The sequence below is a fragment of the Cetorhinus maximus genome, chromosome 2 (assembly GCF_964194155.1).
Source record: "Cetorhinus maximus chromosome 2, sCetMax3.hap1.1, whole genome shotgun sequence".
NCBI classification, from domain to species: Eukaryota; Metazoa; Chordata; class Chondrichthyes; order Lamniformes; family Cetorhinidae; genus Cetorhinus; species Cetorhinus maximus.
The window spans coordinates 77,069,147-77,093,096 of record NC_135880.1 but is presented as its reverse complement, the minus strand read 5'-3'; the positions used below and the strand labels follow the sequence as shown (position 1 = coordinate 77,093,096).

Genomic DNA, 23,950 nt, shown 5'->3' with positions numbered 1-23,950 from the left:
GGTGAGAGCAAGAGAGGCCGAGGGAGCCAAGAGAGGGAGAGCGCGGGAGCCAGAGAGGTGAGTGCGCGGGTGGGGGAGGAGGAATGTGAGAGGAGATCGAGAGTGTGTGTATGAGGGAGAGTGCGTGTGAGTTAGAGTGAGAGAGACTGTGTGTGAGAGAAAGACAGACAGTGTAAGAGAGAAGGGGGAGAGGAGTGAGTGTGGTGGGAGAGGGAGAGAGAGGGTGTGGCGGCAGAGGGAAAGAGACAGCGAGGGGGGAAAGAGAGAGCATATGAAGGAGAGCACTTGTAGGTGTGTGAGAGAGAACGTGTGTGAGCGAGAGAGGGAGAGAGTGAGAGAGAGAGGGAGGAGAGGTGTGTGCGCGAGAGAGGGAGAGAGAGAGAGTGTGTGTGTGAGAGACAGTGAGAGGAGGAAGGGTGTGTGTGTGTGAGTGAGTGAGAGAGGAGAAAGAGAGCACGAGAAGAGGTGTGTGTTTGTGTACGAGAGAGTGTGTCTGTGCGAGAGAGGGAGGAGAGGTGTGTGTTTGCGTGTGCGCGAGAGAGAGTGTGCGCATGAGAGTGTGTGTGTGCGCATGTGAGAGAGAGAGTGCGCGTGCGGGGGAGAGAGAGGGTGTGTGAGAGAGAGGGTAGAGTGGGTGTGAGAGAGCGAGCATGCATGAGAGAGAGAGTGTGAGTGAGAGAGAGAGCGCGAGAGAGAGATGTGTTTGTGTGTGTGAGAAAGAGCGAGTGAGCGAGAGAGAGAATGTGTGAGAGAGTACGTGCGAGAGAGTATGTGTGCACACGAGAGTGTGCAAGAGAGTGTGCGTGTGAGAGAGAGGAGGGAGAGGTGTGTATTTGTGTGTGAGAGAGACTGTGTGCGCGCAAGAGAGACACAGTGTGTGAGAGGGAGAGAGTTGTGTGTTTATGTGTGAGAGAGTGAGTGTGAGTGAGAGAGAGAGAGAGAGAGAGAGATAGGGGAGAGGTTTGTGTGCGCACGCATGAGAGAGAAAGAGAGGGAGAGGCATGTGTTTGTGTGTGTGTGCGAGTGAGTGTGTGGGTGAGAGAGAGCGTGAGAGTGAGCACGTGAGGGAGAGTGAGCGCACGAGGAAGAGTGAGCGCACGCGAGAGAGAGTGTGCATGAGAGTGTGCACGAGAGAGAGAGAGTGAGAGTGCGCGAGAGAGAGTGAGTGTATGTGAGAGGGAGAGAGTGAGAGTGTGTGTGTGTGAGAGAGTGAGTGAGTAAGTGCGAGAGTGTGTGTGTGTGAGAGAGTGTGTGCAAGAGAGAGGGTGCGCGGGAGAGAGAGGGGAAAGAAAGTGTGTGTATGTGAGTGTGTGAGAGAGAGAGGAAGAGAAACAGAGTGAGTGTACATGGCGGATAATGAGACAGCGAGAAAGTGAGAGTGCGAATGTGTGCGCGCGCAAGGGAGTGTGCGAGTGTGCACATGTATATGAGAGAGAGAGTATGTGTATATGCGAGTGTGAGAGACAGATAGTGTGAGAGAGAGTGTGTGCACAAGAGAGAATGTATGTGAGCGAGGGAGTTTGTGGACGAGAGTTTGTGTGCGCGCACTTGTGTGCATGCATGTGTGTGAGAGAAAGAGACAAAGAGAGAGAGAGGCAGAGACACACATACTCACCCTCGACACTCTAATGGTCATCTTTGTTAATTACTCTTTTTTTAATTATCAATTTATTGCTTTGACATTGCTATATTTTTGCTCAACAAGTTTCTTCTTTCTTCATACCTCAACTTTTTTTTGAAATTCATGTTTAATGTTGTACCAAACTTTATCTTCCCAGAATTTGCTCATCAGTCCCTTGAGTGATACAAAAAATTGGGGATGTGGACCCAGACGCAAAAAGGTTGGATAAGCCTTATCTATACCATCCGATTCAACCAATCCCTGTGGTGTAGGGAGGTCCACATTCTGACTTTGGGTAAAGCAGTTTCTTCTGACTTCCTCATTGGATTTCTTTGTCACTATCTCACATTGGCAGCCTCTAGTTATGCTCTTCCCCACAAGAGGAGAAATTCTCTATGTATACATTCTATCAAAACTTTTCATAATTTAAAAACCTCTATTAGGTCACCCCTCAGACTTCTTTTTAGTGAAAAGATTCTGGTATAAAACCATGAAGAAGTCAATAAAAAGGAATGAAACCAGATGGACCGCCTGGCATCGATCAAAGCACCAGAAAGGACAACGGCATGGCATACTCAGCCCTATCAACCCTGCAAAGTCCTCCCTATGAACATCTGGAGGCTGGTGTCAAAATTGGGAGAGCTGTCTCTCAGAATAGCCAAGCAACAGCCTGACAGTCATAATGACAGAATCATACCTGACAGATCATGTCCAAGACATCACCATCGCCATACCTGGGTATGCTCTGTCTCACCGGCAGGACAGACCCAGCAGAGGTGGTGGCACAGTGGTATACTGTCGGGAGGAAGTTGCCCTGGAGTCCTCAACATCGACTCCGGACCCCATGATATCTTATGGCACCAGGTCAAACATGGGCAAGGAAACCTCCTACTGTTTACTACGCACCACCCCTGCCTTAGCTGATGAATTAGTATTCCATGTTGAACACCACTTGGAGGAAACGCTGAGGGTGGCAAGGACACAGAATGTACTCTGGGTGGGGGACTTCAGTGTCCATCACCAAGAGTGGCTCAGAAGCACCACCACAGACCGAGTTGGCCGAGTCCTAAAGGGTATTGCTGCTAGACTAGGTCTGTGGCATGTGGTGAGGGAACCAAAAGGGAAAAAAGTACTTGACCTCATCCTCACCAACCTGGCTACCACAGATGCATCTATCCATGACCGTATCGGTAGGAGTGACAACCGCACAGTCGTCGTGGGGACGGAGTCCGTCTTCACATCGAGGACACCCTCCATTGTGTTGTGTAGCATTACCACCATGCTAAGTGGGATCAATTTCAAACAGATCTAGCAACTCATGGCTGGGCATCCATGAGGCGCTGTAGGCCTTCTGCAGCAGCAGAATTGTACTCGAACACAATCTGTAACCTCATGGCTTGGCATATTCCCCACTGTACTATTACCGCCAATCCAGGGGATCAACTCTGGTTCAATGAAGAGTGCAGGATGGCATGTCAGGAGCAGCACCAGGCAGACCTAAAAATGAGGTGTCAACCTGGTGTTTCATGCCAAACAGCAAGCTATACACAGAGCTAAGCAATCCCACAACCAATGATTCAGACAGTTCTGCAGTCCTGCCACATCCAGTCATGCATGGTGGTGGACAAATATCGCTACAATCTTCAGCCAGAAATGCCGAGTGGATGATACACCTCGGCCTCCTCTGGAGGTCCCTAGCATCACAGGTGCCTGTCTTCAGTCAATTCGATTCACTCCACGCGTTATGAAGAAGTGGCTGAAAGCGCTGGATACTGCAAAGGCTATGGGCCCTGAAAATATTCCGGCAATAGTACTGAAGACTTGTGCTCCAGAACTTGCCGCACCCCTAGCCAAGCTGTTCCAGTACAGCTACAACACTGGCATCCACCCGGTAATGCGGAAAATTGCCCAGGTATGTCCTGTGCACAAAAAGTAGGGCAAATCCAATGCTGCCAATTACTGCCCCATCAGTCTACTCTCCATCATCAGTAAAGTATTGAAGGGGTCATCAACAGTGCTATCAAGTGGCACTTGCTGAGCAATAACCTGCTCACTGACGCCCAGTTTGGGTTCTGCCAGGGTCAGTCAGCTTCTGACCTCATTACAGCCTTGGCTCAAACAGCGACAAATGAGCAGAGCTCCAGGGTGAGGTGAGAGTGACTACCCTTGACATCAAGGCTGCATTTGACCGAATGTGGCATCAAGGAACCTTAGCAAAACTGGAATCAATGAGAACCAGGTGGAAAACTCTCTGCTGGTTCGAGTCATACCTAGCACAAAGGAAGATGGTTGTGGTTGTTGGAGGTCAATCATCTCAATTCCAGGACATCACTGCAGGAGTTCCTCAGGGTGGTGCCCTAGACCCAACCATCTTCAGTTGCTTCATCAATGACCTTCCTTCCATCATGAGGTCAGAAGTGTGGACGTTCACTGATGCTTGCACAATATTCAGCACCGGTCATGACTCCTCAGATACTGAAGCAGTCCATCTCCAAATGCAGCAAGACCCGGATATTGTCTAGGCTTGGGCTGACAAGTGGCAAGTAACATTCGCGACACACCAAGTACTAGGCAATGACTATCTCCAACAAGAGAGAATCTAACCATTTCCCCTTGATAGAAAATGACACTCCCATCGCTGAATCTCCCACACCATCAACATCTTGGGGGTTACCACTGACCAAAACCCGAACTGGACTAGCCATATAAATACTGTGGCTACAAGAGCACGTAAGTGGCAAGGGGTCCTGTGGCAAGTAACTCACCTCCTGACTCCGCAAAGCCTGTCCACCGTCTACAAGGCACAAGTCAGGAATGTGATGAAATACTCTCCACTTGCCTGGATGAGTGCAGCTCCAACAACACTCAAGAAGCTTTACACCATCCCGGGCAAAGCAGCCCACTTGGTTGGCACCCCTTCCACAAACATTCACTCCCTCTATCACCGACAAACAGTGGCAGCAGTGTGTACCATCTGCAAGATGCACTGCAGAAACTCACCAAGGCTCCTTAGGCAGCACCTTCCAAACCCACAATCGCTATCATCTAGAAGGGCAAGAGCAGCAGATACATGGGAACGCCACCACCTGCAAGTTCCCCTCCAAATCACACACTATCCTGACTTGGAAATATGTCGCCATTCCTTCACTGTGCTGGGTCAAATTCCTAAAACTCCCTCCCGAACAGCACTGTGCGTGTACCTGCAGGACTGCAGCAGTTCAAGGCGGCAGCTCACCACTGCCTTCTCGAGAGCAATAAAAATCTGGCCTAGCCAGTGATGCCCACGTTCCGTGAAAAGAATATTTTTAAAAATTGGCAAAAGAAGCAATGATGACACAAGGGAAATTTTTTTCATGCAGCAAGTTGTTAGGAACTAGAAGAGCACTACCTGAGTGTGGTAGAGGCAGGTTCAACTGAGGCATTTAGGAGGGAATTGGATTATCTAAAAAAAGAATGTGCAGGGCTATGGGGAGAAAGGAAGGAAGTTGCATGAGGTGAATTGCCCCTTCAGAGAGTGAGCACAGACAAAAGATGCTAAATGACCTGCTGGGCTGTAACCATTCTATAATTCTGCCAGTCTATTAACATCCTCCAGTAATTTGTTGCAATCCCCCTCAGCATTGATGATCCCCCTACCCCCGATAATTTGTTGTCAAGCGCAAATTTAGAAATTGTGTTTTTGACTCCAATATCCAAATCATTAATGTAAATTATGAAGAGCAGTGGAACACCACTTCCCATCTTTTGCCACTCTGAGTAACCATCCTTTACTTCCACTATCTGCTTTCTGTCTTGGGGCCGGCTACCAATCCATCCTGCCACCTGTCCCCTGACTCCATATTCTCTAATCTTATTCATTAATCTGTTATGGGGCTCCTTATCAAAAGCCTTTTGAAAATCCAGATAAATTACATCTACCAGAATACCATTATCTGCTCTCCCTGTTACCTCCTCAGAAAATTTACTTAGGTTGGTCAAGCAAGATTTTCTCTTTTGAAATTTATGTTGACTATTTTTTTTTGTTTCTGGGTGTGCTTCTATTCCCTCCCTTAGTAGGGATTCCATTATTATTCCTACCACTGATATTAAATTGACTGGTCTATAATTTCCTGGGCACGTTCTGTCTCCCTTCTTAAATATAGGAATTACATTAGCTATCCACCAGTCTTAAGAAACTTCCCCCTTTCCTAATGAATTATTAAATATAATGCCTCTGTTATCTCGTCCCTAGATTTTTTTAAAACACGTGGATTGAATCCATCCTGAATTAATTCTCTTTAAATTTGATTAGATTATTAAGAACATAAGAAAGCAAGAATAGGCCCTTCAGCTCTTCGAACCCACTCCGCCATTCAATGAGTTCACAGCTGATCTTCTACTTCAACACCTGTTTCCTGCACTATCCCTGTATCCTTGAATGTTTTTAATATGTAGAAATGCATCAATCTCAGTCTTGAACATACTCAATGAATGAGCCTTCACATCCTTCTGAGCACGAATTCCAAAGATTCACCATCCTCTGAGTGAGGAAATTCCTCCTCATCTCAGTCCTAAATAGCCTGCCCCTTATTCTGAGGCTGTGCACCCAGGTTCTAGACACCCCAGCCAGGGGAAACATCCTTCCTGTATCTACCCTGTCGAATTTGTAAGAATTTTGTATGTTTGAATGAGATTACAAGTCATTTTTAACAGGTTACCTATCACTTTATGTTTAACCATCCTTTTTGACTCCTTTTCTATTTATTCCCTTGTCATCAATGCCCTCCCTCACTTTATTTCCCAGACTCTCCTTCCTTGTTTTGTTTACATTTAGGCTGCTTACTTTTCTTGTGGATCCCTCCACCCATCTTACTAGCTTAAAGCCTTTGTTACCTCCCTATTTACCCTTTCTGCTAGGATAATGGTCTCATCCCAGTTCAGCTGGAGGCCATTCCATCAGTAAAGCTCCCTCCTGGTTCCAGTGTCCCAAGAAAAGACATCCTTCTTTCCCACACAAGGGGCAGTATCTGGAGTATAAGTTGGGTGGCAGGAGCAGAAATGAGACTGACTTTTGCTCGAGGGCAGGGCAGCTGGTCACGTGTGATTTCGTGCTGTTTAGTTCATTACATAAGATTACTCGAGGGGCTCGGCTAATCCTGTGGTGGGGGCAGGCAGCAAGTCAACGTCCTTGCTCTTACCTCAGGAATTGAAGGTCCTGGTGCCATCATTAAAGGGCACCCGGACAGCCATTCACTCACTGCAAGCCAGGAGCTCTTGATTATTCGTCCAGAATATCCCAGAGCAGACAACATGTGGTCCCATGGTTCAGCAATGCCTCCCTGCAGGTTCTCCTACAGGCCGTCCAGGAAAGGCGGGAGGTCCTGTTTCCCAGAGATAACAGCAGGAGGCCTTCCCACCTGATCACAGTGGCCTGGATGAAGGTCATAGCAGAGGTTAGTGTCCACAAAAGAATTGCCCAGCAGGGCCAGCAGGTTAAGTAGCACTGTCTACTCACTTCAAAGTGATCCTCATAAGGGCATCTGGCAGTGTAAGTGTGCAAGTGCAGGGGGATGTCAGAGAGGAGTTTGGGTTGCAGGACTCAGCAGCAGATGGGTCACGTGCACTGAATGCATGCCAGCCACTTCACGCACTCAATGTTCCATCATGCTCCTAAACTGCTCATGCACCCCTGGGATGGCGTTCAATCCTTCTGCTAATCTGCAGGGCAAGAGTGCTCACAAACAAAGTGAACGGACCAAGACCAGCAGTGGCATGCCAGGCCTCAGAGTCCTCACCACCATTGACGAGGAAACCACAGAAATAGTCAGGGAGGACCAGAACCACGCATGTGCTGACGGCGAGACAGGACTCCCCCAGAAAACCAGCGAGGGTGTCTCCTGTCTGCGCCGAGAGAATGAGACATTGTTTTAATAAGGGAATTTGCCAGGCATCCATTAAAACCTTCTCTTCTCCATTCCAAGCACAAGCAAGAAGAGGAGCAAACCCACAGGTCCATCTCCAACACCACGCTCTGAGGGTGATGCCTCAGAATCCTCAGAGGATGCACTGTCACATGTTCAACTGCACCGTCCACCAGCACAGAGACATTCGTCTTGGTGGGTACACATTTTAGAATGGGCTAAGGGTCACAATCTGGAAAGCACATCACTGTCACGGGTTCACAACTGACGGAAGAAGTGGCAGACGAGATCTGTGACACTTGCAGGACTGCTGGAGACCAGGTCCCGGCTGAGGCCCATGCAGGTGATGAACCTCTGGACTTGGGCATCAGAGACATGTTGGAGATGCAGAGAAGGTAGGAGAACATCAGGCAGAGATGCCAGAGGGCATGCGCAGACTGGATCGAAGGCTTGAGGAGTCCATCCACGTTCTGTCTGCTGTCATGGCTCTGGCATGCGAATGCTTAGCTGCCTCCATGGAAAGGGTGGCAGACGCCTTGAAGATCCAGGTCCAGCAGAACAACACAGTGGCTCCCAGATGTGTTCAATTGTACTAGCTATGGGTGCAGGCTAGGTGAGAGGGGACAGGTCACCTTAACCTCCTTGTCAGTGCCCCATCTCTACAAGAAGTCAGTGAGGTGCCGTTGCGCACCAACAGGGAAGAGGAGCGCCAGCAAGCTACCCTGGGGGATTCACCCCAGGACATTCCAAGGGTTCCTGCCGCTCAACCTCTCCTCTGCAAATGACATCATAGCCTCCCCAGCAGGTCAGGCCGAGGATGATGCACCTACACCTGTGCAGGAAACCCTTAGCAGGCTGGGTCCTCTGGGCCTCGGGTCACCAGAGGACACCTACCAAAGTCCTCACAGTCAACGGGGCATAGCAGTCAGTAGGCTGCCTCCACCTCAGCTGTGGATGTAGCGTAGTGTTAGGAAAAGATAGATAAAGAAACATTAAGGGCACAAAGGTGGCACAGGTGTGTAATCACTATAAATATCAATTACAATTGTAAATGCATGTATAATTTCACCATGTTTCACTTGTTGTATTCGCATGATGCTGCTAGTTGCTGAAATGATCACGTGCATTTAAGGGCATCGCACTTCATTGCCGAGCACCCACAAATGATGTGGGCCTATGCAATCACCATTTACTGTATTACATGATCCATTGTGGAAGGTATAGGGTTTTGTAGGAGGCATCCTTGGGCATCACTGTTGAAGTTGAGGCCTTGGTACCAATCTGGCCATCTAGCAGGTACTGGTCAGCCGATTAGGATCCCTCAGACAAGGATTTTTGAGCAGCCTCTGCCTCTTGCTGCTGCTGTTCCTGGCTTTGGGCCACACTGCGCCAGTTCCTCCTCAGTTGCACCATGGCTAGCAAAACGACACAGTTGCCGTCAGCCATTATTTGGTATGCCTGAGGTGCTTTGCAAACACATTGGAGTGACCCATGTAGTAATCACATTGTTTGAAACTTTCCCTCCGTCCCTGATCAATTGAGCCAATGGGAAGGCCTAGTATACTAGTACCTAGTATTGGTCTACCCCTGGTATTACCCCCACCACACCCCACCAAGCCCATACTGGAGGACCACAGATGAGTGCTTCTCTCATTCAGACTTCCACGTGCGTGAATATGTGTTGCCTGGACCGGGGTCATGAATGCCACATCTACGCACCATCCCTCCAAAACCCTTGAGACACATTCGGTAGAAACTTTGCCATCATAGGTGTAACGCCCACTCCCTTAACTGTCATTATTACCTACCCGGACACCTCTAGGTTCCAAGCCGGCACATTGGGGCCATCCTCCACCCGGGCACTGTGGAGCACCACATCCCTTGCCCACTCTGGCCATCCCTGCCTTTGTCAAGAGGAGATGGCCTTCAACTCAAGCTTCACTGCTCCAGACTTTGCTGGGATGCGCTGCAATGAGGCCCACAAGTTAAGGAGAAATGCTGCTGCTTTCTTGGGGGTTTGACCACAGAAATGAAAATGCACTTGAGCGTGGTTCACCATCCAGGTGACAAATGATCAGGTGCCCTTTTGGTTGGCCCACTAAGCACACCAGTCACTCCGCTCACCACGGGAGACCCTCCTCCCACTTTGAGTCCTGGCACTCATCGTGGGACTGCGTTGCGACATTTGCAAGTAAAACAATGGTACGCATTGTGTAACACGGAAGGTCCAGCACCTTCTATCCTCCCTGTCACCCAAGCTTCCCCATCTTCCTTCAGCAACACCACATTATCCTTCATCAGCCCCCTGTTCACCTTGCACCTTCCCCCATTACTCTTAACCCTGTAATACTTTGCTTCTTTATCCCTGCTCTCTCCCCTGAGCCTTTAACCGTCCAAGTGCACCTGCCCATTCAGACCCTGATCCCCTCCTGTCCTTGAGGCTACCATCATCCTGACTTTTCACGGCCGGCCCCAAGAAACCCTACAGTACTGGACCATGACGCTGCTACTCGCATCCTACCGGATCCAACTCCCCAATCACCATCACCATGCCCTCTGCCTCCCAGTACCCTAATCTTAATACTTAGGACCCACCCCTCAACATCCATGTCCCCACTCCTTGGATGTTTTCCTCTGCCAACATCACTATTCAGGCAGTCCCTTCCCCAACCAAAAGCATGATCAACTCCCGAGTGGATTAGCCTGCCACTGCCCACCCCCCCGGACTGCCCCTGCACTCTCCCCACTGGGAGGCCTCTGCATTAATCCTGTCTCCATTGCCCATCCACTGCTCTAGGCTTCCTCACTAACCTTCCCACTTTGCCCAGTCACTGCCCCGCTCTTCCCTGCTAAGCCTGACTCCCTCAGTCATCCTCCACGCACATTGCACTGCCACCACCCGGTCGCAAGCATTGACTGATTTACAGACGCTCCCAAAGAGGACAATACAGTGGCTACTCACTGGTAATCATGGGAGAATGCTACCTCGCCAGGTTCATACCACTAATATGCAGTCGTAAATGTGAATGTTCAAGTTTCTCGCTGGCAGAGAACTTAATTTGGAGGGGGCATTTAATTCCTGCAAACTTGCCTTTTAATGAGTATGCGTTACATGCAACTGCATACAATAAGGAGGCAGGCTTATCAGGGAAGAGCAGAGCAGTGGCTGGGCAAAAGTGGAATGGTTAGCGGGGAGGTCTGGAGCAGTGAATTGGCAATGGAGGCAGGGTTAGTGCAGGGGCCATAGAGTCATCGAGGTCTACAGCACAGAAAAAGGCCCTTCGGCCCATCAAGTTTGCGCTGGTCAAATAAGTACCTAACTATTCTAATCGCATTTTCCAGCACTAGGCCCACAGCCTTGTCTGCTATAGCACTGCAAGTGCACATCCAAATACTTCTGAAATGTTATGAGGGTTTCTGCCTCTACCACCCCTTCAGGCAGTGAGTTCCAGATTCTCACCACCCTCTGAGTGAAAAAATTCTCCCCCACATCCCCTCTAAACCTCCTGCCCCTTACCTTAAATATAGGCCCCCTGGTTATTGATCCCTCCACCAAGGGGAAAAGTTCCTTCCTGTCTACCCTATCTATGCCCCTCATAATTTTATACACCTCAATCATGTCCCCCCTCAATCTCCTCTGCTCCAGGGAAAATAGCCCCAGTCTATCCAATCTCTCCTCATAGCTAAAACTCTCCAGCCCAGGCAACATCCTGGTAAAATCTCCTCTGCACTCTCTGGTGCAATCACATCCTTCCTATAATGCGTATTCCAGAACTGCACGCAATACTCTAGCTGTGGCCTAACCAGCGTTTTATACAGTTCCAGCAAAACCTCCCTGTTCTTATATTCTATGCCTCGGCTAATAAAGGCAAGTATCCCATATGCCGTCTTAACCACCTTAAGGGACTGGTGGACATGCAAACCAAGGTCCCTCTGATCCTCGGTACTTCCCAGGGTCCTACCATTCATCGTGTATTCCCGTGCCTTGTTTGTCCTGCCCAAGTGCATCACCTCACACTTATCCGGATTAAATTCCAATTGCCACTGATCAGCCCATCTGACCAGCCTATCTATATCCTCCTGTGATCTAAGGCTATTCTCCTCACTATTTACCACCCCACCAATTTTCGTGACATTTGTGTATTTACTGATCAACCCTCCTACACTCAAGTCTAAATCGTTTATATATACACCACAAAAATCAAGGGACCCAACACCGATCCTTGTGGAACCCCATTGGACACAGGCATCCAGTCACAAAAACACCCCTCGGCCATCACCCTCTGCTTCCTGCCACTCAGCCAATTCTGAATCCAATTTGCCTTGGATCCCATGGGCTCTTACCTTCGTTATCAGTCTCTCATGCGGGACCTTATCAAAAGCCTTGCTGAAGTCCAAGTAGACTACGTCAAATGCATTGCCCTCATCTACACAACTGGTCACCTCTTCAGAAAATTCAATCAAATTGGTCATACATGATCTCCCCTTAACAAAACCATGCTAACTGTCCTTGATTAATCCCTGCCTCTCCAAGTGTAGACTAATTCTGTCCCTCAGAATTGCTTCCAATAGTTTTCCCACCACTGAGGTTTAGACTGATTGGCCTGTAGTTCCCTGGTTTATCCCTTCCTCCCTTCTTGAATAATGGTACCACATTGGCTGTCCTCCATTCTTCTGGCACCTCTCCTGCAGCCAGAGAGGTCTTGAAAATTATTGCCAGCGCCCATGCTATGTCCTCCCTTGCCTCACTCAACAGCCTGGGATACATTTCATCCAGGCCTGGAGATTTATCTACTTGTAAGCCTGCTAGACCACTTAGGACCTCCTCCCTTTCTATGCTAATTTCTTTAATTATATCACAGTCCTTCTGCCTGATTTCCATACCCACGTCGTCCCTCTCACTTGTGAACACCGACACAAAGTATTCATTTAGAACCCTACCTATATCTTCCGGCTCCACATAAAAATTACCACTATGGTCCTTTATGGGCCCTACTCTTTCCCTAGTTATCCTCTTACTCTTAAGGTACTTGTAAAATAACTTTGGATTTTCCTTTATTTTACCTGCCAATGTTTTCTCATGCCCCCTTTTTGCTCTCCTAATTTCCTTTTTAAGTTCCCCCCTACACATTCTATAGTCCTTTAGGGCTGCCGCTGTTTTGAGCCCTCGGTATCTGCCATAAGCCTCCCTTTTTCTCTTTATCCAATCCTGTATAACCCTCGACATCCAGGGTTCCCTGGATTTGTTGGTCCCACCCTTTGTCTTTACTGGAATATGGGCAGTCTGGGGAGCGAGAGGTGCAAGGGCCGTCCGGGGAGTGAGGGGTGGAGGGGCTGTCTGGGGACGGAGAGTGTGGGTTGTCCAGAAGTTTGACCCGCCTTTAAAGTCCTGAGAACTTAATTGCAAAAGTTCATCCCACTGTAGGAAAACTGATTTTTGGCCTCCCGCACCTGCCAAGCTTCCTCCTGCAGAAGGGCCCGGAAGATTCCAGCCCAGATCTTCATCCATGTGTTCATTATCCTGAACTGTCTGCTCCTATGCCAAGTTGCATGCGGCTTGGGCAGGAATCCAGAGATTACTATCTTGAGCTCCTGCTTTTTAATTTATAGCCCAGCTTCTGATACTCTTTTGTGGATAGATTGGAGAAGGTGAGCTTGTTCTCCTTAGAGGAGAGAAGGTTGAGAGAAGATTCGATAGAGGTGTTCAAAATCATGATGGATCTAGGCAGAATAAAGAGAGAGAAACCGTTCCTGCTGGTCGCAGGGTAGAGAACCAGAGGACACCAATTTAAGGTGAAAAGGCAAAAGAACGAAAATTGACATGAGGAAAAGTTTTTTAAAGCAGCAAGTGGTTAGGATCTGGAATGCACTGCCCGCAAGTGTGGTGGAGGCTGATACAATCTGGGTTTTCAAAAGGAAGCAGCTGAAAAGAAAATAATTGCAGGGCTTGGGGGAAAGGGCAGGATACTGGGACCAGCTTAGTTGACATTGCAGAGAGCCAGCATGGATATGACTGGCCAAATGGCCTCCTTCTGTGCTGTAACCATTCTATATTTGGATTTACTTTATTTAATCTTTACTATCATATGGAGAGCCACCAAGCAAAATACTGGAGTGCACAACAGACAAAAAGCTAAGTTTTGTTGGAAAGCCTCTGAACTACAATTAGAAAGGTTACTGTGGCTGCATGAAGAACTGAAGACAAACCAAAGAAAGCAAAACAGTGGCTTGGCATCAGAACGATAAAGGATTATAAAGTCTGTAGAAAGAATATCAACCCAGAGCTACTATATCCATTCTAGACAAGTAGCATTCCAGATTTAATCCTTGCTCTGTGTAAAGTCAACTAATCTCACCAAAGGTGGATGCATTGGTTCTGCAAATGGCCTCAAGGTCACAACGAAGAAAGGGAAACTCAGGTTTCCTACTCCTACTTATTATATGTAAAGTACATATGTATCCACTAAATACAAAAAGGATTGCTTTTTTGCCCTATTGTTCAATAGCCTGTGACACTCATCCTCAAGGCTCATACGTGAATGCTGGCCACTTGGATAAGCTGGTGATCACTGGAAGAATTGTATCTGAACAAGAAGTAAAGGGCTATTCGAAAGGCAAGTAGTGGAGAAAATTGGCAAGGAAAAGTGACACAATTATACACACAGTACAATTTAACAAAAACTGCAGGCAATATTCAAATGAACCTGTCCTATACTGTGGCCGATGGTGCTGCATAGACAAGAAATTTAACCAAAGAATGACTCAGTCACAAGTGACCAGCTTAACCTTCATAATTTTAGCACAGCTCAGAAAAACCTTACTGTTGGGGTTAGATTTTAGCCAGAAACTACCTGTTATAAAAGTTATTTCACACTAAAACGACCTTAAACTCAGCAAATGAGGGGGCTACTGCCCGGTTTAGGGGATTTGCTTTCACTAAATAAATAAAAATAAGTAAAATACTAAATTGATGCTTGAATCTGAAAAGCAAATGTATCTTAGAATTTTTTGATTTTGAAAATGTATAGAAAAAGCAACAGGTGGTTATATTACTTGGAAAAACTAAAATTAGGACAGGTAAGATGGGGGGCAAACATTAGAACAGGAACGGCGTATGAATTTATTTTTGGAACGTACTCATCCATCTCTGACAGTGTTGTAAATAGGAGTGAAGATCAAGTATAGTCTTAAGATGTGCAGACATAATTCAGTTTCTATTTTAAAGTCATAAATTATGTCCTTACTTTCATATAATTCTTCACAGTTAAATAGTAAAAGTTATGACTATTGGGTAAGCAGGAAAAAAAAAGGCTGGAGTATTGAAATTTCTTTGCAGTAGTGGCTGGGGAGGGGAATGATACTAAGAAGCAGAAAAACGCATGCTGGAGCACCACCAGTCATGTCTAAAAATGAACCTGCTGAAGCTAAGACATACGACTACACGCATACCAAATAACGAAAGCAACAGGCAGATTTAAGCAATCCACAGCCTATCGATCAGGTCAAAGCTCTGCCACATCAAATCATGAATAGCGCTGGAAATTAAGCAAGCAACAAGAAGAGGTGGAGGATCCATGGGCATTCTCATCCTCAACAATGTTGGAGCTCAGCAAGTGCAAATGACAAAATTGAAGCATTTGCACCAATCTTTAGACGGAAGTAGCAATATATGATCCTACTTGGCTTTCTCCTGAGCATGCCAACACAGATCCCAGGCCACAGCCAATTAGAATCACTTTACATGCCATGCAGAAACAGCTAAGTGACCTGGACACAGCAAAGGCTCCAGCCCTACTATATTCTAACTATAACATTGAAGAGCTGTGCTCGAGAACTATCTGTCCCCTAAGCTAAGGTGTTCCAGTATATCAAGACGACAATGGACACTTTGCCAGATATGCCCTGTCCACAAAAACCAGGCCAAATTCAACCCAGCCTGTTACCACACTACCTTCTTAATCCAAATTGTCAGCAAATCAAATTAATGAAGAAGCTGACATTCAACCAAGCAACATTCAACCAAGCCTGTTACGAAGGACTCTTTAATAAATCAATGGGATCGGGGTAAAACTCTCCACTGGTGGAGTTATATTTGGCATAAAGTAAGACGATTATTAATGAAGCTAATCATCTCAGCCCCAAGACATGACTACCAAATATCTTCAAAGCAGCATCCTAGGCTGTTGTTTCTTCAGCCGCTTCACCAATGAACTCCCTTAAATCATAAAATGAGAAGTGGAGCTATTCACTGTTGATTCAGTGTTCAGATCCATTCGCAGTACCTCAATTAATGAAACAGTTCATTCCCACATGCAGCTATACCCAGACACCAACCATGCTTGAGCTGAATAACATGTACCATTTATACCACAAACGTGACCATATTCAACATAGTTCGATAAGTATTTCAACAGTTTCATTCTAAATACGGACATGGAAATTTATAACCAAAAAAAAAAATCTGCCAGTAAGGTTTCATCATCATGAAATATGTCAGTCATAAGACTTTTACTTTATAACAGATTATTGATTAATAAACATACACATGATAGTTGAGTTGCTATATTAATGTGATATATATCATAAGCATTTGTTTTAGCATCACATGGTGTGAGTTAAAGAAGCGGCTAACCCAGAGAGAGAACTTTTTGAGTAACTGCTCTAGATCCATACATTAAAGACAAGACTAATATTCTTGTAGTTACTTGGAACAATATAAACTAAGATGTACCTTTCCTTTTCTAGCTCTTCCAAGTAGCCAGTGCTTTCTCGGCTTCCATTGACCAATCCTCTTCTTGGAATTGAACCCATTGGAACTGGGCTACACTCTCCTGACCGACCAGACACTGACCCTTCTCGACTTCCATATGAATGCAGTGACATCTTTGGTCTTAATTTTACTGCAGGTGAATTTGCACACTCCAAGTTCAACTCTGAAAAATAAAAGTATTAAATGATTTTACGCCATTTTGCAAAATTGCAAAACGTAATTAAGATAGTGGTTTTCTCTGAAAACCATAAATCAATATCAAGACAGTTTTAAAATAAGATTGCATAGCACAAAATTAATTCAAATAATTGGAGAAGAAAACTATTTAAGCAGAAGTTGATAGAGAACAATGCACACACTGGAAGGGTTCATCCTTCATCACTATGAATCGGTACTTACTCAGCAAATACCTGCCCAATTATGATCATTTAGAGGCATTCAGCTCCAGATCACATTACAGCCTTGCCCCAAACATGTACATTCTAGATGTGAATCGAGAGTGACTGCCCTTGACATTAAGGCGGCATTTTCCTGAGCATAGCAAAGAGCCCAAGTGAAACTGAAGTCAACGGAGATTATGGTTGTTGGAGGCTAACTATTTTAGGCCCATAACGTTGAAGGAGATCCCAAGCCGTATCCTAGGCCTAACTATCCTCACCTGCTTCGTCAATGACCAGCCCTTCACCTTGAGGTCAGAAGTGGAATGTTTGCTGGTGATTGCATTCAGCTCCATTCGTGAATTGTCAGGTAATGACACATTTCATGCCCGTATGCAGCAATACCTGGACAAGAGCCAGGCTTGGGCTGACAAGTGCCAGGCAATGACCCTTTCCAACAAGAAAGGTTCACCACCTCACTAAAACATCCAATCGCATTCTTACTGCCCCACCATCAACATGTGCTCATTTGACATTGCTAGCCTATTCACAAATGTTCCACTTAAGGAAACCACAGATATTTGCACTGCAGCATTATATCATGGTAATCTATATCTGCACCCATTGTGTGAACCAGTATTCACTAAACTTATGAACTTGGCAATGCGCAGTTGAGCTCAGTTTTAATGACACCAAATAATAACAATGCCCAAATAAATGGTGTTGCCTCTGGATCCCCCCTAGGTCCAGCTCTCGCAAATATCTTTGTTGGGTTCCATCGGAAACGTATCTTCGATGGAATGACACCTAACTTCCTACTCCTTGCATATTTCTGATATGCGGATGATATGTTTGCTATATTTAAATCGGCAGCTGCATGTAATAATTTCCTTACATGTCTTGATGAGCTCCATCCTGCCCTCAAATTCACCTTTGAAATGGAGCAGTCAAATAAACTCCCCTCCCTTGATGTACTAGGCAAGAAATCTCCAGGGGGTTCTCTAACGGTCTACTACAAGCCTACCTTCACTGGTCAACATACGTGTTGGGATTCTTACAGTTCCACATGCTATAAGATTGATCGTATCGGCAACCTTGTAAATCGGGCCCAGGGCATGTGTTCACCATGCAAGCTTGATACTGAAATAGGGTGCATGAAAGGCATCCTCTGAGATAATGGCTACCCTGAACAGATCATTTTGCACTGTATATCACGCAAACTCACGAATAGGCTTAAGAACATCACTTTCAGCCTTGAAAAGTGCCCAGTCTACCTCAGATTACCCTGGAAGGGCAAGGTATCTCAAAAACTTGAGCAACAGGTGAAGCTAGCTGTTTCATGCTGCGACTATGCAGTAGCAACATGAGTGGTATTCACTAACAAGATGCTGCCGTTAAGTCAAAATGACGCTCTGCCTACCACACAAATAAGTAATGTGGCATATGAATTTCAGTGCCAGTGTGAGTTAGGTATGTAGGCCGTACGTCCAAAAGGCTGGTGGATTGTATCAAACATGTCCCAGCCGCAATTCGCAATGGGCAAGGTACAGACCATACCCAACCAGCCCGTACTTGCAAAACTCAAAACACTGTGTCCAACATTAGACGCGATTCTGCAACAGGAAACATTTGCCAAATAATCCACAGTGTGCTAAGAATTACGTTGACAATCAATTTAAGGTCATCAGTTGTGCTCGCAGTGTAACGCATTTGCATTGTACCAGAAGCTACATATATTAATACACAGGACCCTGTTCTTTGCAGACAAAGAACACGTACACACATTGCACTTGCTTCAGCTAAACAAAATAAATGACAGCCATTCATTGACTCATTCCTCAGGGCAATGCCTTAAACATTAGGGTCAAGCTGCCTGGTTTAAATTTCAAACAATGTTTGGCAATTAACTGTCAGTCACCATCACTGGTGCATTCTCCATGGCCACGCCTCTATCAGAGTCCACTTGCCAACCAATCAGCACTCTCTTCTCATGCAGCATAAATTGTTGTTTTCCCCTATATTGGTATCCTTGCGAAGTGTCCTGATGAGTGCAAGATGAAAAGCTTCGACATCTCTTTTTTCAGCAATTTATTTCTCAAGTAACTAAAACAGATAAGTTGGGCATATTTTCGACTGTTATTTATGGGGCAATGCTGTTAAGAAATTGGCACTTTGGTTGTCCCAAGAACAACAGTGGATGATACTTGGTTCAATGAAGAACGCAGGAGGCGGTGCCAGGAGCAACACCTAAAAATTAAGTGTCAACGTGGTGAAGCTACAACACAGTGGAAGCAGCATGCAACAGACAGAGCTAAGTTATCCCGCAACCAATGAATCAGATCAAAGCTCTACCAGTCCTAGATCTCTGAAGGCGGAGGAGCATGTTAGTGGGGTGGTGGAAAAGGCATATGGGACACTTGCCTTTATCAATCGAGGCATAGATTACAATAGTAGGGAGGTCATGTTGGAGTTGTATAGAACCTTGGTGAGGCCACAGCTGGAGTAGTGTGCGCCGTTCTGGTCGCCACAATACAGGAAGGATGTGATTGCACTGGAAGGGGTGCAGAGGAGATTCACCAGGATGTTGCCTGGGATGAAACATTTAAGTTATGAAGAGAGGTTGGACAGACTTGGGTTGTTTCTATTGGAGCAGAAAAGACTGAGGGGCGATCTGATCGAGGTGTACAAGATTATGAGGGGCATGGGGAGGGTGGGTAGGGAGCAGCTGTTTCCCTTAGTTGAAGGGTCAGTCACAAGGGGATATAAGTTCAAGGTGAGGGGCAGGAGGTTTAGGGGGGATGTGAGGAAAAACTTTTTTACCCAGAGGGTGGTGACGGTCTGGAATGCACTGCCTGGGAGGGTGACGGAGGCGGGTTGCCTCACATCCTTTAAAAAGTACCTGAATGAGCACTTGGCATGTCATAACATTCAAGGCTATGGGCCAAGTGCTGGTAAATAGGATTAGGTAAGTAGGTCAGGTGTTTCTCACGTGTCGGTGCAGACTCGATGGGCCAAAGGAGCTCTTCTGCACTATGTGATTCTGTGATACCACATTGAGCCATGAATGGTGGTGGATAATTAAACAACAAACCTAAAGGTGATGACTCCACAAATATCCCCATTCTCAATGATGGGGGAGACTAGTACATCAGTGCAAAAGACAAGACTGAAACAACCGTATTTAGCCAGAAGTGTCGAGTCCATTTCAGCCTTTCCTGAGGTCCCCAGCATCATAGATGCCAATTTTCAGCTAATTTGATTCACTACAAGTGATATCAAGAAACGGATGAAGGCACTGGATGCTGCAAAGCTATGGGCCCTGACAACATCAGGCAGCGGTACTGAAGACTTGTACTCCAGAACTAGTCACGCCTCAAGCCAGCCTGTTCCAGTACAGCTACCACATTGGAATCTATTTGCCAATGTGGAAAATTGCCCAGGTATGCCCTGCCAACAAAAGAGCAGGACAAATCCAACCCAGCTCAATTACCACCCCATCAGTCTACTCTCGATCATCAGCAATGTGATGGAAGGTGTCATCCATAGTGCTATCAAACGAAATTTACACAGCAATAACCTGCTTACCAGTGTTCAGTTTTGTTGTACCAGGACTACTTAGCTCCTGACTACATTACAGCCTTGGTCCAAACATGGACAAATGAGCTGAACTGAAGAGGTGAGGTGAGAGTGAGTGCCATTGACATCAAGGCAGCATTTGACTGATAAAAACAAAAAGCTAAAAGCTACTGCGGATGCTGGAAATCCAAAACAAAAACAGAATTACCTGGAAAAACTCAGCAGGTCTGGCAGCATCGGTGGAGAAGAAAACAGTTGACATTTCGAGTCCTCATGACCCTTCGGCAGAACTGAAGTATAGTTAGGAGAGAGGTGAAATATAAGCTGGTCTAAGGTGGGGGGCGGGGGGAGAGAGAAGTTGAAGGTGGGGTGGTTGTAGGGATAAGCAAGCAGTGATAGGAGCAGATAATCAAAAGATGTCACAGACAAAAGGATCAAAGAGGTGTTGAAGGTGGTGATATTATCTAAGAAAAGTGCTAATTAAGAATGGATGGCAGGATACTCAAGGTACAGCTCTAGTGGGGGTGGGGTGGAAAGACTAACAAAGTATTAGTTGTAGATTTAAAAATAATGGAAATAGGTGGGAAAAGAAAAATCTATATAAATTATTGAAAAAAAAAGGGAGGGGGAGGAAACGGGGTGGGGATGGGGGGAGGGGGAGTTTAAGATCTAAAGTTGTTGAATTCAATATTCAGCCCGGAAGGCTGTAAAGTGCCTAGTCGGAAGATGAGGTGCTGTTCCTCCAGTTTGCGTTGGGCTTCACTGGAACAATGCAGCAAGCCAAGGACAGACATGTGGGCAAGAGAACAGGGTGGAGTGTTAAAATGGCAAGCGACAGGGAGGTTTGGGTCTTTCTTGCGGACAGACCGCAGGTGTTCTGCAAAGCGGTTGCCCAGTTTGCGTTTGGTCTCTCCAATGTAGAGGAGACCGAATTGGGAGCAACGAATGCAGTAGACTAAGTTAGGGGAAATGCAAGTGAAATGCTGCTTCACTTGAAAGGAGTGTTTGGGCCCTTGGACGGTGAGGAGAGAGGAAGTGAAGGGGCAGGTGTTGCATCTTCTGCGTGGGCATGGGGAGGTGCCATAGGTGGGGGTTGAGGAGTAGGGGGTGATGGCGGAGTGGACCAGGGTGTCCCGGAGGGAACGATCCCTACGGAATGCCGTCAGGGGGGGGTGAAGGGAAGATGTGTTTGGTGGTGGCATCATGCTGGAGTTGGCAGAAATGGCGGAGGATGATCCTTTGAATGCGGAGGCTGGTGGGGTGATAAGTGAGGACAAGGGGGACCCTATCATGTTTCTGGGAGGGAGGAGAAGGCGAGAGGGCGGATGCGCGGGATATGGGCCAGACACGGTTGAGGGCCCTGTCAACAACCGTGGGTGGAAAACCTCGGTTAAGGAAGGAGGAGGACATGTCAGAGGAGCTGTTTTTGAAGGTAGCGTCATCAGAACAGATGCGACGGAGGCGAAGTGTGTGTGAGGAGCTGTAGTCGAGGTAGCTGTGGGAGTCGGTAGGCTTGTAATGGATATTGGTGGACAGTCTATCATCAGAAATTGAGACAGAGAGGTCAAGGAAGGGAAGAGAAGTGTCAGAGATGGACCATGTGAAAATGATGGAGGGGTGGAGATTGGAAGCAAAATTAATAAATTTTTCCAGGTCCCGACGAGAGCATGAAGCAGCACCAAAGTAATCATCGATGTACCGGAGAAAGAGTTGTGGGAGGGGGCCGGAGTAGGACTGGAACAAGGAATGTTCCACATACCCCGCAAAGAGACAGGCATAGCTGGGGCCCATGCGGGTACCCATAGCCACACCTTTTATTTGGAGGAAGTGAGAGGAGTTAAAGGAGAAATTGTTCAGTGTTGACTGAGCATGGCAAAACAGCAGTCTATGGAAACCAGGAGGAAAACTCTCCACTGGTTGGAGTTATACCCAGCACAAAAGAAGATGGTTGTGGATACTAGAGGTCAATCATCTGAGTCCTAGGACATTGCTACAAGAGCTCCTCAGGAGGGTGTCCTAGGCCTAACCATCTTCAGCTACTTCATCAATGGCCTCATCTGGAGTACTGCGTCCAGTTCTGGGCACCAGATTTGAGGAAGGATGTGAAGTTTTTGGAGAGAGTACAGAGAAGATTCACAAGAATTATTCCGGGGATGAAGAACTGCAGTTATGAGGGTAGATTGGAGAGGTTAGGATTGTTTTCCTTGGAAAAAAGCCTGAGAGGAGACTTGATAGAGATATTCAAGGTTCTGAGGGGTATGGACAGGGTAAATAGTGAGAAACTGTTCCCACTCAACATCAAGGAGGGCACAATTCAAAATAATTGGCAAAAGGAATAAATGTGGTGAGGCTTTTTCATCCAAAGGGTGGTTGGAGCCTGGAACAAACTTTCTGAAAGGGTGGTAGAGGCAGGTTTGATCAAGGTATTCAAAGGGAATTGGATTGCTACCTGAAAAGAGAAAATGTGTAAGGTTACAGGGATACGGCAGGGGAGTAGGACTAGGTGGAATGTTCTTTCAGAGAGCCAGTGCAGACACGATGGGCCGTATGGCCTCCTTCTGCACTGTCAAGACACTATGATACTGTCATGACCTTCCCTCCATCATAAGGTTAGAAGTGGGGATGTTTGCTGATGATTGCACAATGTTCAGTACCATTTGCGACTCCTCAGATACGGAAGCAGTCCTTGCCCACATGCCTGGACAACATTCAGGCTTGGCTAATAAGTGGCAAGCAACATTTGCACCACCCAAGGGTCAGGCAATGACCAGCACCAATGAGAGAGAATCTAACTATCTCCCCTTGAAATTCAAGGGCACTACCATTATTGAATCTACAATTACCAATGTCCGGGGGTGGGTGGGGGGGGTGGGGTTAACCATTGACCAGAAAATGAACTGGACCAGCCTTTCACTGTAGCTACAAGAGTAGGTCAGAGACTGTGAATTCTGCGGTGTGTAACTCATCCCGTGACTCCTTAAATCCTGTCCACCAAGACACAAGTCAGAAACGTAGTGGTATACTCTACACTTGCCTGGATAAGTGCAGCTCGAACAACTTTTTAAAAAATTCATTCACGGGATGTGGGCTTCGCTGACTGGGCCAGCATTTGTTGCCAATCCTTAACTCTCAACCCCCAAACTCTCAAGAAGCTTGATACCATCTAGGGTAAAGCAGCCTGCTTGATTGGCACTGCATCCACCATCTTAAACACCCACTCCCTCTATCATCTGTGCATGGGTGATGCAGACAGCAACTCACCAAGGCTCCTTCGACAGCAACTTCTAAACTACCACTTAAAAGAACATGGATAGCAGACACATGGGAACACCACCACCTGCAAGTTCCCCTCCAAGCAACACAACATCCTGACTTGGAATTATGTTGCCATTCTGTCACTGGGTCAAAGTCCTGGAACTCCCTTCCTAACAGCACTGTGGATGTACCTATACCACATGGACTGCAGCAGTTCAAAAAGGCTGTTCATCACTGCCTTCTCATGCCAATTGGGGATGGGTAACAAATGCTGGTCGAGCCAGCAATGCCCACGTCCTGTGAATTAATAAAAAAAAACTTCAAGGGTGCAAAGTACTTCTGGATATTCTGAGTAAAGGGCTCTATAAATTTAAGCTATTTTTTGTCATTCTTTCTTCTCTCCCTTCTTCCATTCTCTGCCATTTAAACTGGTGACACTCTTCCCTCATGC

General features: G+C 46.6%; 1 protein-coding gene across 4 annotated transcripts in view; it reads right to left on the bottom strand.

Annotated features, from left to right (window-relative positions):
* apc (APC regulator of WNT signaling pathway) overlaps positions 1-23,950 on the bottom strand; it is a 269,901-nt gene that overhangs the window by 70,944 nt on the left and 175,007 nt on the right. For all 4 annotated transcript variants that reach the window (XM_078566296.1, XM_078566303.1, XM_078566314.1 and 1 more), the window contains one exon: positions 16,253-16,454. In XM_078566296.1, coding sequence (XP_078422422.1) covers positions 16,253-16,454 — 202 coding nt within the window. The remainder of the gene's footprint in view (positions 1-16,252; positions 16,455-23,950) is intronic.